At 37.7% G+C, this 16,305-nt stretch overlaps 1 protein-coding gene across 1 annotated transcript in view; it reads right to left on the minus strand.

Moving 5' to 3' along the window:
- Window positions 1-15,170, minus strand: part of CNTN1 (contactin 1) — a 155,702-nt gene extending 140,532 nt beyond the window's left edge. Inside the window, exon 1 of the mRNA XM_044422922.1 lies at window positions 15,080-15,170. Within this exon, the coding sequence (XP_044278857.1) occupies window positions 15,080-15,170 (91 nt within the window). The remainder of the gene's footprint in view (window positions 1-15,079) is intronic.
- Window positions 15,171-16,305: the final 1,135 nt, after the last annotated feature.

The following is a 16,305-nucleotide window of genomic DNA, read 5'->3' on the forward strand; positions in this document are numbered from 1 at the left end:
TGGTGCTTTTATTTTTAAGTGCCCAGTAAAGATTTTTAAAATAATTCAACAAAGCATTTGATTTTTAGTAAATTGTTTTAATTCTGCTGTTGCAACCTTAGGTGTTTAATTTTGTTGCTATTACCACCTTTGTCCTTTGAGAAATCATGTTTTTTCTTCTTCTGTTACCTTATTTGTAAAATTATTTTTTAAAATGAAAAGAAGTCTGTAAACAACCCAAATACATATATACGTGACATTCATTAGAATTATATCTAGATATTTATGAGCTGTATCCAGTGTTGGTAGAATAGATCCACTAAATGAATGATACTAATGTTGGCTTGGATTTTGTTTGTTTCCATTTGCCTTTTGGAGATCATTAAAAATAATTACAGATTTGATCAAAATTACCATTCCTTCCTTGAAAAAAGATGTTTTGAATATGATCCTGCATTCTAGTACAGAATGGAAGTAACAGGAAGCCATTTCAGCTTTGAGAATGAGCTGCCACACTTGCTTCTTGCTTCTCACCCTTCAAAACTTTCCATTTACCAGTGTCTCACAAGATGTCCATGCTTAGGAACTGTGCTCTATTAAACTGGGTCCAAAGTCAGGAGGTTCCAATGCTCTACAGTTCCATTCTGACAAGACTGCTGGGTTGTTTTCCGAGACCATAGTTTCAATAAACAACAATCCCATGAGTTCAGATGTCAATTTCCTTCTGAAGATGCCAAAAAGGAGAGGGGAGGCAGGTAAACCCAAGACCAAGAGTCTTCAGAGCTCATTTTTTGGCAGAAAGCCATGATTTCTTATTATATCTGATCCAAGATACAGTTTTTCCATTTTTAGTGTCATATTCAGGCTAAACATTTCTTAAAGCACGCATGGTTGATCAATGTGCACTAATATTTTCTGCTGTCCTGTAAACACATGTGGTGCAGTTCAGTGCCAGGAGATGATTTAAGTTTTCCCCCACCCATTTTTTTAATAAAATTAACCCCAGAGAGGACAGTTTAAAATAGAAAAAAATCACCATTGGCTGTTTTCATTTTTAAAAACTCCTTCCACCTATGGGCATGTAATCTCTCTCTCTCTCTCTCTCTCTCTCTCTCTCTCTCTCTCTCTCTCTCTGCACACACACACACACACACACAAAAGATGGAAGAAAAACTTAAATCCAGCTTTCCCAAGAACCACATGGTTTGGTTTGCTCCTCCAATCCAAATAACATACAGCTCCAGAATTATACAGTAGTGATACTTTATTTCACCAATTCAAATTATTCCTGTTGATACCAAGTTAACAAGCAGGTATATTTTTCTTATAGCAATACTGTTTCATATTTCTTTAAACTGAAGATTCTTCTCAAAGCTCAACTATCTATTCCTGCATTAAAAAAAACAACTTCAAGCATATTAGTCATGAAAAAGTATATCAAAGCCTATATCAATAACCAGTTCCAACCTCCCCCCCACCCCCGGCCGCCAAAAAAAGAGCAGTTTACCCTTAAGCTAAGTAAAAGGTAAAGGTTTCTCCTTGACATCCAGTCATGCCTGACTCTAGGGGGCGGTGCTCATCTCCATTTCCTAGCCGAGGGAACCAGCGATTGTCTGCAGACAGTTTCCGTGGCCATGTGGCAGGCATGACTAAACACCGAAGTGCACAGAACACTGTTACCTGCCCACCGAAGTGGTACCTTTTTATCTACGTGCATTTGCATGCTTTCGAACTGCAAGGTTGGCAGAAGCTGGGAAGGAGCAACAGGAACTCCCCCCATTGTGCAGACTCGAACCGGTGACCTTTCGATCAGCCAGTCCAGCAGTTTAAACCCTGTGCCACCTGCATCCCTTTTAAGCTAAGTAGGAGGCACTTAATCATGCTTCACAAAGCCTGGAGAAGTATGATTATTTTAAATTTTCTAAACATTCCCATGCCCTTATATACTTTTTTGATAACTTTGAAAGTGGAAGATACATTTTTATTACAAGTATTATACTGTGTGTAAGTTAATAATGAAACAGATTTTGAGCTGATCTCCTACTTTTGTACCTATGTATCAGCATTTATCGGACCAGGATGGTAATGAGAGAAGCTGCATGCTCCAAACTTCATTGCTTTAATTCATTACATGGTTGGATGAATATATAAAATCAACTTGAATTTCTTTTTAAATGCCACCTTAATGGATAAAACATGGCCCTTGACATGTTCTTGGAGTTCAGCTCCAATCTTCAGTCACCCCTGGTTAAGTTGGCTAGAACTAATGGGAGTTCTAGCCCACTATCTGGAGGGCCACTAAGACAAACCCATCCATGCTTCAGAAAACAATGCTTTTAAAGTGTAATCAGTAATCATGGAAGCCTGTGAAAACCATGTAAGGCCTAAAGAGAGGGCATGGTTCACATGAACATGTGAAATGATCTTTAAACAAGCAAATGTATCAGGGCTTCTGTAGAATCACTTGGAAAAAAATAAACTTTTCTCCAAAAGAACAAGCCGACCAAATAATCCCTACCATTTTAATAACTCTGCATTTGCAAGGTATCTGCCAACATCACATAAATAACAGTAATATAGGGCAAATTGCATTGTAAACCCAGACAGCAGAGTGCAAATCTGCAGTTTTAAGAGCTGATCAGTGTTTATGGGTGGAGCTTATCATAAGCATCTCAGATGCAATTTGAATAGAAGGGATGAATATATCATTAATTCTAAATCTTCCCCATCCTATCAGCTAGCCTCACATACAGTCCTATCATTATTTACCTTAAAGACCCTGTAGCATAGGACATATACCATTATGAGTTCAAGATACGATTCTTATTGAAATTTTTCACTTTTCACATAATGTTGTTTTCCCATTATCTGAGTTGGTATAGCTTACTGACTGAAGGTAAAAATATGACGCAAACAATCTATGGTTCAAAACTCATCTTGGCATGAACTTATTAGGTGGCTATTTTCAGATCTCATATTCCCTTCTAACTCAAAACACAGAGGTTATGACACTGACTGGCTTGTGAAACATACTGAACTGTATTGTAAAGATACATATGAAGTATTTTGAATATTTAAGAAAGGTATATAAGACCCAAATATTACTTACTTGCAAAGAGACTATGAAAAGAATGTCATTAAATCCCACACATAATTACATCTTTTGTGGAAACCTTTTCCATAAAAATTCAAACCTTTTTCTTTCCATTCTCATCACTCTGAACATACTGTGTCTTTCCTTAGAACCTTGTAGTTACTTGTGATTGCTGTATGAACTAGTCATTTGACAAGTTATTGAAGGGGAATCAAATTTAAAACAAGATCTAATGTGTTTGAAAACTGAATTGAAACAAAATAAGATGGCTGCTTTGTGACAAGCCTGCCAGAGGATCTCTAAAAGCACTTAAAATGTTGAAGTACCTGACAAGAAAATAACAGGTTGCCAATAATGCATGTTAAATATTTCAAGGACAGAACACAGAACTAAGGCCATATTTGTGGACTATACAATCAGAGTTTTCAGTTTTGACTTTCTAGTGTTAACTCTTTGTCACTCAAATGTTAACTGCACATTTTAAAATACTGAGGTAACATGGATCGATGAGGAGTAGGCAATCAAAGCTTACTGTCATGGATCAGTAATTGGTTAAAAAACAGGAAGCAGTGTGGAGAAGGATGGAAGAAGTGGGGTCCTCAAGAATCTTTCACTGAGAACAGTGTATTTTCACTTGTTAATTACTGATCTACAGTTAGGGTTGAACTGTAGATGGCCAAACCTGTAGGTGACAGAAAACTATTCAGGTTGTAAAAACAAAAAGGGACTACTAGAATTGATAAGGCTATCAATGGCTACTAGTCATGATGTCTATATATTACCTCCAGTATTAGAGGCAGTGAGTACCTGCTGCTGGGAAACATGAGCAGGACTGTGCTACTATGCACGTATTCAGCTTGTGGGTTTCCCACAGGCAACTGGTTGGACAGGTGAAAAGCTTTTTATTCTCTCAATATTTTAATATTTATATATTTGTTATCTTTCTCTGTTAATATATTTATACTTGTGCCTCTGGGATTGTTTTAGCTGTGGTGGTGGAGGGCGGAATAGTGTATTATTGTTTTTTGCATTTATTAATTTCATTCATGTGATTTTCTCATGCACTTCATATTAATTATTGTAATTTTGCTTTGTAAACCACTCAGGGAGCCTTTGAGCAGATGGACAGGGTGGAAAGATCATACATACATACATACATACATAGAAAGAAACACATAGAAATACATAAATTAGATACATCTTTAGCCAGAACTAGCAAGTCTGTTCTAGTGTTGGTGATCTTGTTAAACTTCTTAAAATGAATGCAGTAAACAAAATTTTCTAAATGGACCTATTATTCCCCAAAGGAGCTAAGGGTAATTCAGCAAAGGTTCTTTGACATTATTCATTATATTGTCCTTTATATTCTAAGCTTAAGGTAAAATTTATTCTGAATTTATTAAGAAATATACCATAACGATCAACTAACATTATATATTTGCAATCTGATTCAGGTAAGTTTGTACCACCTGGAAGGAAGTCTCAGTCCCAGTTCAACCTCAGTTCCATTTCACTTCAGACTCATCTTGATATAATTTTAAGATCTCTCTCCCTTTAAATGTAGGTTCTGTCAGCAGCATTATATATAAGAGAATGCACCTATTTAAGTGTGAAACTTGCTACAGGATGGGAAACACTGAACAGATACAGTTCTGCAATCTTTAAATATCCATCCCTGCTTCACACCTGACTGGGGTTACTTACTCCCATATAAGTGTATTGAGTCTTGCATGAAAATGCCCCAGTGGCTAATAATAATAAAACTATACAATAATAAAAAACATATTTGCATAAAACTATTGTTTACATATTTAATAGCCAAAGCTTTCTTAGGCTTAGTAAATATGCTTAGTAATCAAAGAAGTAGTCTTAAAAATGACTAATACACAGTATTTAAAAATAAAAAGCCAGAGAAGAAAAAAAAACAAAGAGGAAGAGTATACCTAGGCAGATTCCTTAATAATATGAAATCCAAGTTTAGTTCTACAACTACAAGAATTCTAGATTTCACCAATTATTTCAACTGTTAAGAAAGACTGCTCGATTTTCAGCAAAGCTACAAATACCCAAAGAGATGAATGAAAATGCAGCAACTTGCTAAAGGCAGGGTCGGATGGAAATGGAAGAGGATGCACAGTGATGCTCAGGAGCAGGCACAATGTTCAGGGATGCAGCTTAAGAAAGGCGTCCATCCCTACCGACTGCATAAAGGGCCTGGAAAGACCCTCATCTGAGAGATGCTGCCAAAATCACAGTGCAGGCAATGCTGACCTAGATGGAGCAATGGTCAGGCTTGGCAGGCAGCTTTCTAAATAGTTCCAGCCTCTTCTTTTGAAAACGTGAAAGGAAAGCCCCCGTTTCTTCCTGCTAACCCCATCCCCTTCCACTGCCTATATACTATGAGAGATCTACCATGATCTATCAGGCATACCAGGAATTAAGCTATGACTTGCAAGTATTTTGTATTGCACCAATGACTCAGGTGGCGATAAGGCAACATATTCTTTTCCAAAGTTATTGTAATGATGCAATTGGAGTATGCCTTTTTTAATGATGTAAGACTTAATGCAGTGGAGCTATGCACCACAGTTGTAATTCTATGCATTTTTACTCAGAGGTTCTGGGAAGCATACCTCCCAGTAAACAACATGCACTGAGAAACAAAGCATAATACGTACAGCACCATGGCCCTTCTTGCTCAGCAACATCATTTATCACTGCCATATTCAGCTATTTTCCAAAACATGGTAGGCTTACAGAAGCACCTTGGAATCATGTTAGTAGACCTGAAGTTAAGCCATGCTTCTACAGAAGCATGTTGTGACTTGTATATGTAATTGCTATTGACATTGATACTACATGATATACACAAGACACTCACTGCAGTGAAGGTGAAAAATATTTTTATTGTGTTGCAATGATTAAGCAAACAAAGACAGGCACTTGTTGGTTGCATAATTATCCACCCCCTTTGCAGTGACATGCCTAAATACACTCCAGTGCAACTCCATAAGTTACATAGTAGTGAAATGAGAGTCCATCTGTGTGTAATTCCAGTGCCACTTAATCTCAAGTTACATAACTGTTTCTGGAAGGTCACTGAGTTTGTTGGAAAACATGCAAACAAGCAACATCATGAAAGCAAACGGGCCATTAAAACAACTCTTGGATAAAGCTTTGCAGAAGCATTGAACAGAGTTGTTTATAAATAAATAAATTCCAAATTCTGAATGAATGGAGCACCCTTAAATTCATTATTACAAAAATGAAAGGATACCTCTTCAATGAAACTCTACCTAGAGAATGTTGTTCACCAAAGGCCAGTGACCTCTTAAGGAAAATATTAGTCAGAGAAGTTAAGGAGAAGCAACCAAGAAGTCGGTGGCAATTCTGAAGGCCCTGAAGAGATGAGACAGAAGAAACCATCCATAGGATGACTATCACCTAGTGATTCCACAAAGCAGGCTTTATGAAAGTGCAGAGAGAAGAAAACCACTGCTTCAATAAACCCATATCAAAAACTATTCAGAGTTTGCAAAAAGGCGTGTGGAAGATGCAGCAAACACATGGCAAAAGTTCTCTGGTCAGATGAGACCAAAACGGAACTCTGCACAACAGAAATCCAACAGTGCTCACTATCCTGAGAGCACTATCCCCACAGTCAAGCATCATGTCTTGGGGATGCTTTTCCAGCAGGGACTAGAAAATGGGTCAGGAGGGAGCAAAACACAAGGCAACCACATGGGAAAACCTGTTTCAGTTATAGGGAACAGGAACAATGGCCCTGCACTCACAGTCAGTGTAACACTGGAGAGGTTTTAAAACAAAAATCTGAATAACTTAGAATGGCCAAGGCAGAGCCCAGACCTCAGTCCAATGGAGAATACTGAGCAAGACTTGAAAATGTCTGTTCAGCAATGGTCCCTATCCAACTTTACACAACTCCAACAGTTTTGCAAACAATGCAGGATTTAGATGAGCCAAGCCCAACAGAAGCCTTGCAATTGCAATGGCTGCTGAAGTATTTACTCAAGTATTTCCATCAAGTATCAACTCAGAAGGGTGAATCCCCAGTGTGACCCACCACCCAGTATGAACATCTTTGTTGAGTCAACTTTTGTGTCACAATAAAAATATTTTGCACCTTCACAGCACTGAGTTCCTTGTGTGCATCAAGTGGTAACAGTGTCACTTCAATCCATTCCAATCCAGATTTTAACACAAGAAAAGATGGAAAGGTCAAAGGGAAGAGGATGCTTTGGCAAGTCACTGTAAGTGCTATTGCAACCAGGAAAACGTCAATAACCAGCTACAGAGCTCCTGTGTGGCACCGCCACCCTCTCCTTCAGACTACAGCTTCACACACCCTGCCAAGTGCTTCTGCATGCCTGCCAAGCATTCACATGGGGCTAGCCCTCATGTGTGCACAAGTATTCTGAAGGTATTCATGAAGAAATGCACATATCTCATAATTATAATGATTGTGACATTTGATTTAGGCATCTAGTATGTGTTATAAAATGGTAAATAAGATCTTAAGTAGATAATTTGCATGTGTAAATGGCACACTGCAATCTTCTATTTTTTGGAAAACTGATTTCATAATAGATTTTTAATTCATAAAACGAGAAGGTGTGTTAACTTTGGAGATAACTAGTAATAATATAAATGAAGTCACACAAAACAGAATTTATTGAAGAGAACAGATACAGCAGACTGCAACTGTAGAATGTTACAAATGAAGAACTGCAATTTCTCTGCTTAGTCTTGGTGTTCTCTTATTCTTGTGCTGATCACATCTTCCTAAATAACAGTGAGAAACACTGTTGAAAATGAAAGCAATTATTATCTGTCACAAATGACTACATTTCTTCTCACATACAGAAGTCTCTGTAGTATTATAATTATGCATTGTCTGTCTATTTATAAGCACCAGAACTTCATAAGATAGTAAAAATGTACTCATACTAAGCCACCACTTAACTGCATCTGTTTGGAAAAATGAAATGTAACTGGAGCAGGGTCAACTTTTCATCTTCATCAAATATTATCAGATCAAGCTTTATCTTTAATAAGAGCTCTATGAAATAACTAAAGTAGTTTGCTTTAAGAAAAAAATATCCAAAATAAGTTGTGTCCCCAAGATACCCAGTATGAAGAACAAAAATAGAATAAAGTGCATGGTTGTGTGCTTCATAAAGCATTCATAAGAACAAAATTCCAGTATGCAAACAGCAAAGTCATGAAGAAGTGATTGTGATTGGCAAGGCCAGTTAATGAGTAAAATGCACATTTCACTATGAGCAATATCTGTTTTCCCCAATTTAATTTTTCCGTAGAAAAGCTGAACAAAGTCTGTATCTCTTATACCAAGGATGGACTACTTTGGGAGCCTGAGCAACCCCTTTCATCTCTCTTGCCTCCCCCCACAGTGACATTCTTGCCACTGCTGCACAGGAGGGTAAAAGAGACAAACTGATTTTGTTTTGAAGCTCCACTGAGTACTTAGCTCCATGTGGCCAATTGGCATTTTTAATGTATGCCTGTAGTTCTAACTAAAGAAAGGTTGTGCAAGTTTTATTCCAACTAAACCCCACCGGATCCACTTAAGCTGAAGGCTCAATGGCATAGGAAGCTGAGAAACAAAGACAAAGTTCCCAAGGTAAAAACAGAGGGAACCAAGAAAGAGGCAAGAGAAATAAAAGTATAAATGCACTTGCTTATCTACTGAGCAATGACCTATCTTTACAATCACATTTCCATGCATATGCTGGTAGCAAGGCATTGTGCTAATACGAAAAGAAAATGTAGCAACACAGATGGAGCCCAGAGTCAAAGCCTGAGGTTGGGTAAGAATACTTGACAAAACTCGGGAATATTACTGTAATAATAAATTAGAGCATGGACTTCATGGATAGGTAACCTATTTACAGTTCTTGAAAACAAACAGATACATTTTCATCCTTTTAGAATTGTCCTATGGTAAGCTAATGAAAATATTAATCCACTGAAGTAGGAAAGAAACCATCTCTCCAAGTGCTTCTCAATCAGTACAGTAAGTTCAGGACAAGCTCTAGTTCACAAACAAATACACACAGAAAAGCAGTAATTGGCACCACATGCTTATCATTTACAAACACATGACTAAATTGGACAGAGTGGCATCTTTGTCCTCAATTTCAAACAGAGTCATCAATGACAATCAAGCATGGCCATTTCTTTTGTAAAGCACATGCATAAAATGTCATCATGACAGTTGAGTTAGGAGAATAAGATATTAAGCAAGTTATACCCTGTGGATGAATTAAGACTGGAAAGTAATTTGCAGAGGATGGGAAATCCTTAAGGTAGAATTACCTGTTACAGAGCACAGGGCATTTCTCAAGGCAATCCCACATACATTTACTAAGAATAAGCTCGATGCCACCTTGCCAAGGGGGCTTACTTCCTGGAGTGTTTAAGGATGCAGCTTTACAATGCAGTCCAGAGAAACCCAGGTGTGCATTATTCTCACTGAGCGATTGATTGATTGCACTTATTTATCACCCCAATAGCCCAGAGGGTTCTCTGGATGCTTTACAAACATTAAAACCCCACCAATCATAAACAAATAAATAAATTGGCTACACCACGACTGAGTATAAAATAACATGGTTAAACTGAGTTAAATAAATAAATAAATATACCTTTAAAATTAATTAACTTTAAAATACTGGTTAAATAAAAAGGTCTTGACAATTACAACCAGACTTTGCAGTCAATAGCTTAAAGGCACTCATTTCGACGGGGCTTAGGTGCACCTAACTTAATCAGGATTGGCTATGATTAATAAAAACAATTGAGAAGAAAATGCTTTCGATATACTGGCATGTTACCTTGTTTGCATTATCTAACTGTACCATTCTACTAATACAAATGATAATACGCTACAGGAAACTAGATCTCCAGCTAAAGTTACGTTTGCACCAGCATAGCGGTGCATTATGTTTGTGCAATGGGTTGGGCAACAGTTACATGTGCACAACTGCTTGCACAACAGTTCAGTGAAGCTCCCTTAGCAGTTTTAATTTATGTAATAACACCATTTGATACCAACCTATACTAGCATTCTTTAGTATTCAATCATTTTAAAGGGTTTGGTGCACTGGAGCCAAATCAGCATTTACTAAGTAAATTGTTTCTCAAAAGCAAGTATCAACTACAGCACAGGAGCTTTGATTGTATATCAGATAGCATGTTCAGTAGCTCTTAGGGTTGTTATAACACACACATTCTTGTTTAAAATGTAAACAACCAAATGCTTTATAAACATTAATTCTTAGATGGATGTGAAATTTTTAAAAAATGATAATAGAATTAATATGTGATATTTTGAAAGCTTTGCTAAAATTGCAATTTCTAGATGTCCACCACGACCCGCTACAAAGTAGAACACTTTGGCTCAAACTAGCCTTGAAATTACCTCTTGAGTGACTGATGATAATTAATGAGCAACTGTGAATAGAGTGGAAACTAGCATAGAGCCCAGCCTCCACCCCACATATCCACTGCATAAGCCCTGGGAAGAAAGGAGTAATTGTAAATTTTCTCACAGGGCAAAGGGAAGTAACAGGGAGCATGTTAAAGCCTTCCACCCCACATGCCATGGTTTCAATCTAATTTTCTTTCACACACACCCCATGCTATTTATTTAAACAACTATGAAGGAGTTTAACATAATTAAAGCCACATCTAGTTTTACCCTTTGAAAGCCAAGATTTTGTTTATCTCTGTGAGATGACTGACACATTTATACATGTTACATTTCATCTAGCAGTCCCACTTCACAGAGAACTCTGGGGCCTGTAGTTCTTGAATGGGGACTCTGTTTCCCACAATGGTTCTTTCATTTAAGGGGCATATGCAATTTGTTAATGTTCTCCCACTGCATTAAAATAAGCTCAGACATTGAGCACATGGATCAGGAGTGGTACTCCAACAGGTCTTGCACTACCAAGCTATTTAAGGCTTTATAGGTTAAAATCAGTACCTTGAATCAGACCTAGAAGTATATACACAGCCAATACTAGTAAACCAGAATTACTGTCCTATGCTTGGACCGTCTGGCTCCAGTTATTAATCTGGCTGCCACATTTTGCACAAGTTGCAACTTCTGAACACTGATCAAGGGCACCCTCTTCCTGAGTGCTTGCAGCAATCTAATAGAGATATTACCAGAGCATAGATGACGGATAGCAGGCTATCCCTTTCCAGAGAGTGTTGTAGGTGGGCTACCAGCCAAAGTAGATAGAAAGTACTATGCTCCTGAAGTGACCTGAACTTCAGGTGACAGAGATGGCTGAAGGAAGACTCCCTGCTATGAATCTGTTCTTCAAGAAGAGTGCAAATCCAACCAGAACAGGTTGAACACCCTGCATCCAGCAGAAGCACCACCCACTGGCAGCATCCTCATTTGTTTGGACTAAGCTTCCATTTTGAGCCCCCATCCAGTACCCTGTTGTGGCCAGGCACTGGTTTGGCATATCCACAGCCTCACCGGATGAAAATGAAAAGGAGAAACACCACTCTGGCAACAAGAATCCACCTTAGGCAGGAAGGCTGAACTCTGAAACATGCTTAATTACAGCTATCATATCACTTCCTATGGATACTCAGTTTGTAGCCAATGGATACTAAATGATTGCATTTCCAGTTTCCTATTTCTGTCCACATTGACCTGGATCAGCCACTATATATTTAGTAAGTAATTGCAAAACATTAGATTTCCCATGTCTTTTTGTCAAAAGGAAAGTTTAGCCCACAAAGGCTTGCATGTCTTTGCTAGCAGTCTCCTGAGTCAAACTAAGGCAGATTGAGATGAGGTTGAAGAAGGCCTACCTATTCCAGTATTTTGTTTCAGGCAACCAGGTGCTTGTGTGAAGGCTGAAGCAGGATGTGAGCATGCTAGCACCCTGCCAATTGGGTTTCTGCAACATAATGTCTCTGATACTGGAAATAATAAGCAGTAAGCAGGACTAGCAGCCACTGATAACCTTAACCTCCATGCATTTATCTAATCCCCTTTTCAAACCATCCAAACTGCATCACTACATTTTGTCCTTTGTTATGAATCACATGCTTTGTTTGGCACAGAAAAAAAATGCAGAGGCTTGGTACATCAACCAGTAACACACTGTTTCAAACGGGGTACAAGTTTACACCAACATATCCTCCCACACACACAGAGTGCCAACTGTTCTATCAGCCTAAGGTCACAATAGTATCACATTGCACTGACACTGTTACAGCGAAATACACTGCTGCAAATGTTTCAGACAGACAGAGAACTACAGGCTGGATTTTAAATTAAATATTCAAAGCTGATATATTCAGGGCCCAGCAGTACAGAGATAATTTCGTAATTTAAAATTCCATTTAGACACTAATCTTAAAGGTCTTTCCAATGTGTGAACTACTATTCCCCCCCAGGTCAATCTACTGTTTTGAGATTCCAGTTAAAAAGTAGGTGAGTTTAAAAGGTCATCTTCATTCATTAAAATATTTGAATTAATTCAAAAGCTTTTACAATAGTTTTCCCATATATTAAACTTTATTTCAAATCTATTCTCTCAACAATTGCATAATAATTTTCCCAAGCTTAGTACAGTAACACTGAAACAGCATTCGACTGGATAATGCATCTTCTGTCTCACCTGACACCACAATGAACTCTATTTGAAAATTCATACAGAGGGTCACACTTGCAATGGTCACAAATGGCTTCTTAACATTGATACATATATACAGGTCTCCCTCTTGTATGCACACCTGAACAGATCAAGGTGGTTCAAGGGCATCAGATTAGCCAAGAACAATGCCTCCAGGAAGCCAGACTGCCACTAGGCTAGTCTTCTAGCAGGGTCACCCAAGGTGGAATGGTCAAATCTGGGGGATCAGTCTCCTCCTCCTCCTCCTCCTATTATTATTACACTACACTACATTTATACCCACCTTCCTCTTGCAAGGAACCCAATTCAGATAGCATGTTCAACCAGCTACTCAGGAAGAGTATGAATACCACTGTTGCAAAGGACATAACAACAACAACAGGTTTTATGGCAGATTGTTTGTATGTATAGGTTGTTCGTAATTCTGACCTTTATAACTTGGAGAAGGCCTGTATACACATGGACATCACCAGATGGCCAATACAGAAATCAAATAGACTAAATAATTGGAAAAAGTGATGCAGAATCTGGATTCTTTCTGCCAAAAGAAGGCCAAGAGCAGATTGTGGTACTCCCCATGAACTCACTGAAAAGCCTCACTAACAGAAGCATAGTGACAAAATAAACTTGAATAACATTCCTGAGGAATTTAAAGTCCACAAACAGAACAGATTTGCATTTCTGAACTCAACTGATCATGAACCAGAACTGTGGACTAACCGAGAGACATTAGGAGGAAAGAATGCTAAAAGACAATTCTTGCAACCAAGAAAGAAAAAGTCTAGATGGACTGGATGAGAGAAGAAACACTCACAATTTCTAAGGACTGGAAAGAAACAAAAGCAAAAGGTAAGAGAAATTGGATCAATCCTGAATGTAGCTTTCCTGAAACAATGTAGCTTTCCTGAAACAAACTATTTCCTGAAGCTTTCCTAAAGAAAAAACTATTACAATGGCTAGTGCAAAGGAATAGAAGAGAATAACATAAAAGGAAAAAACAAGAGACTTTTTCCATAAGATCCACAAAAAGAACTAAAAAAGATCAGCAAGTGTAAGGATGTTTTACAGGAGACAAAGGCCAAGATCATCCACATTCTGATCACTAGGTAGGAGTATGAAAGAGGGACAGTGAAGAAAACAGAAAGGAAGAAGATTGCTGCTTTTGAAACATGAAGAGTTTTGTGAATACCCTGGACTGACAGGAAGACAAATAGATCCTAGATCAATTTAAGTCAGAAAGCCACTGCACCAGCCCTCATGAAAGTTTCTCCCTCAACTGCAATGCCCTTCCTTCTTCACTCTCATTCCTTTTTCCTTGTGTGTTGTGTCTTTTTGTTTTGTAACCCAACGGAGAATTTCCTGTTCACCTTCAGTAAATGAAAGTCACTCTACAAGTGTTTTTGACAAAGAACAACATAGAAATATATCAACTATATCAGGTGTTTTATATTGTTGGATTTCTATGGCTGTTCTTTGATACCTTTTTATCTATTCCTGTGCTGTTTGTACTCCTTTAACTGCAGTCTACCCAGGAACAGTTGTTACTGCATTACTTAAAAATCGTAAAGAAATAAGACAGCGGCAATATCATCACAAATTGAAATGCAGCAGAAATCACACAGAGCTGCCTCTTCTCCCAGTACCTTTTTGATATACACAAGCAGTCCTAGATAATTCCATTACTTTCAAGGAAAAGTAGGAAATCTATGGTAGATGCTGACTAGAGAGGTACACACTGCTAGTAAGAGTACTGGGATGGAAATGGGATATTCACTGTAAGCCAGACTTTAATGTTTAATCACTTTTTCTATATCAAATATGTTTCAGAAAGACATTTTTCATAAATTTTCCATTATTTTTCCCAGTTCCATTTCATAGCCAGACAAAATATCCTCATTCAAATCTTCACTCTAGTCTATTTTTAAGTCCTCTAAGTCATCCATTTACACAGACAGAAATGTATCAAATATACAATTGTTGCTGAATTTTATCCAACAAGACAAAACCATACCAAGTGTGGCTTACATACACACAGTTTGCCAATCAGATGGATATTAAATTCAAGATGCTCCCCTTGACTTATAAAGCACTTTCAAATGTTGATCAATATTATCTCTCTCTTGCTGGTTCTGAATGCGTAAGATGACATAAGTCATTGGATATCTTCCTCATTTTTGTATGATAAGATTACAGTTGTTGATGACTTTGCCAAAATAGTCAAGCTTAACACAGTTATAGAAGAAATGCCTAACAAATATATTGGTGTTTTTCAAGCCAAATTGGTTTTGTGCATGCTTACCTTCAACTTTCCAACAGATAGGTGCAATATGCAAAGGAGCAGCCATTTCAGGTTCCCAATAGATTGCAACCTCATCTTCCAAAATGCTCATTAGAGCAATACCATCCCATTAAAGCAAGTAGAGCTGTTTATGTTGTGTAATGTTCACATACTGAATCAAATCATACTGTACATGGAGCAGCAGATGCAGCGGATGAATCTTCATATTTCAAAATGACAAGTCTAGTTGTGAAAACAGAATCATTGCTAAACTGCACTAAAAGGACTAAATTATGTTTCCAGTTCCAAGCAAAGGAGCAACATGGCTGAGGTCTATTTGTACAACCTCCATGCAGAGCAGCAGCAGATGATAATTTCCTGCAATTTTATGGCTGTATTACAGAAAGTTGTTGTAATCTTTTTAATTTTTAAATGGTTTAAATGTAAGTAATGCAATGTTTACATAAGAGTGTGTGTGTGTTTAAAGAGAGAGCACTGCATTTCAAAAACCCATTGGGAAGAAAAAATAAATTAGACACTCAAGAATCAACTTCTTTGTTTTTAAGTCTTCCTCCCCTTTTTTGGTTGCATGAAATATATGGTTAGAAGACACTGTTATTATTGCTAGTATTAGAATTAGCATTACTGTATAATGCACATGACTTCCATATATGACAACGGATGTTTACCCTTTCTCTTTTATATACTAACAAGTGGGACCTGTAAAAATGCATTGCAATATATCCTCATCCTCTAGGAAAAGTGTTCCTAATTAGGGTTCCAGACAGCAAGTCAGGATATAAAGGGCAGTATCCAAGGGGGTACTGTGCTCCTTTTGATTTGGTTTTGTAAGCAGCTACTGCTATATATTCCATTGCACTGGGTGGTGCATACAGAATAGACTCCATGGGACTAAGGCACAGAACCACATTGGATATTGCCTCATAAATGGTAAGGGCTCAAACAGACCAATTTACTTCTCTCAGCCTCAATTCTTCATTTTTCTGCTGCACATCTGCATACTTGCATATGTAGAAACTATTTGTGGATAGTTTTTATTTATCATATTCATACAAATCATCACATAAACTACCATGTCCTGCTCTGCCTTCACTCCTGCCCAGCTGCTTCTAGGTATAATCTGATTTCAATTTTATCTTCATGCTTATAATAATTATAGCACTGCATTTATACCCTGCCTCTTTTTCTGGTGGCAACCTAAGTTGGTTTCCACTTCTTTTCCATTT

The sequence above is a fragment of the Varanus komodoensis genome, unplaced genomic scaffold (genome assembly GCF_004798865.1).
Source record: "Varanus komodoensis strain SLA01 unplaced genomic scaffold, ASM479886v1 scaffold13_1, whole genome shotgun sequence".
Lineage (NCBI taxonomy): Eukaryota > Metazoa > Chordata > Lepidosauria > Squamata > Varanidae > Varanus > Varanus komodoensis.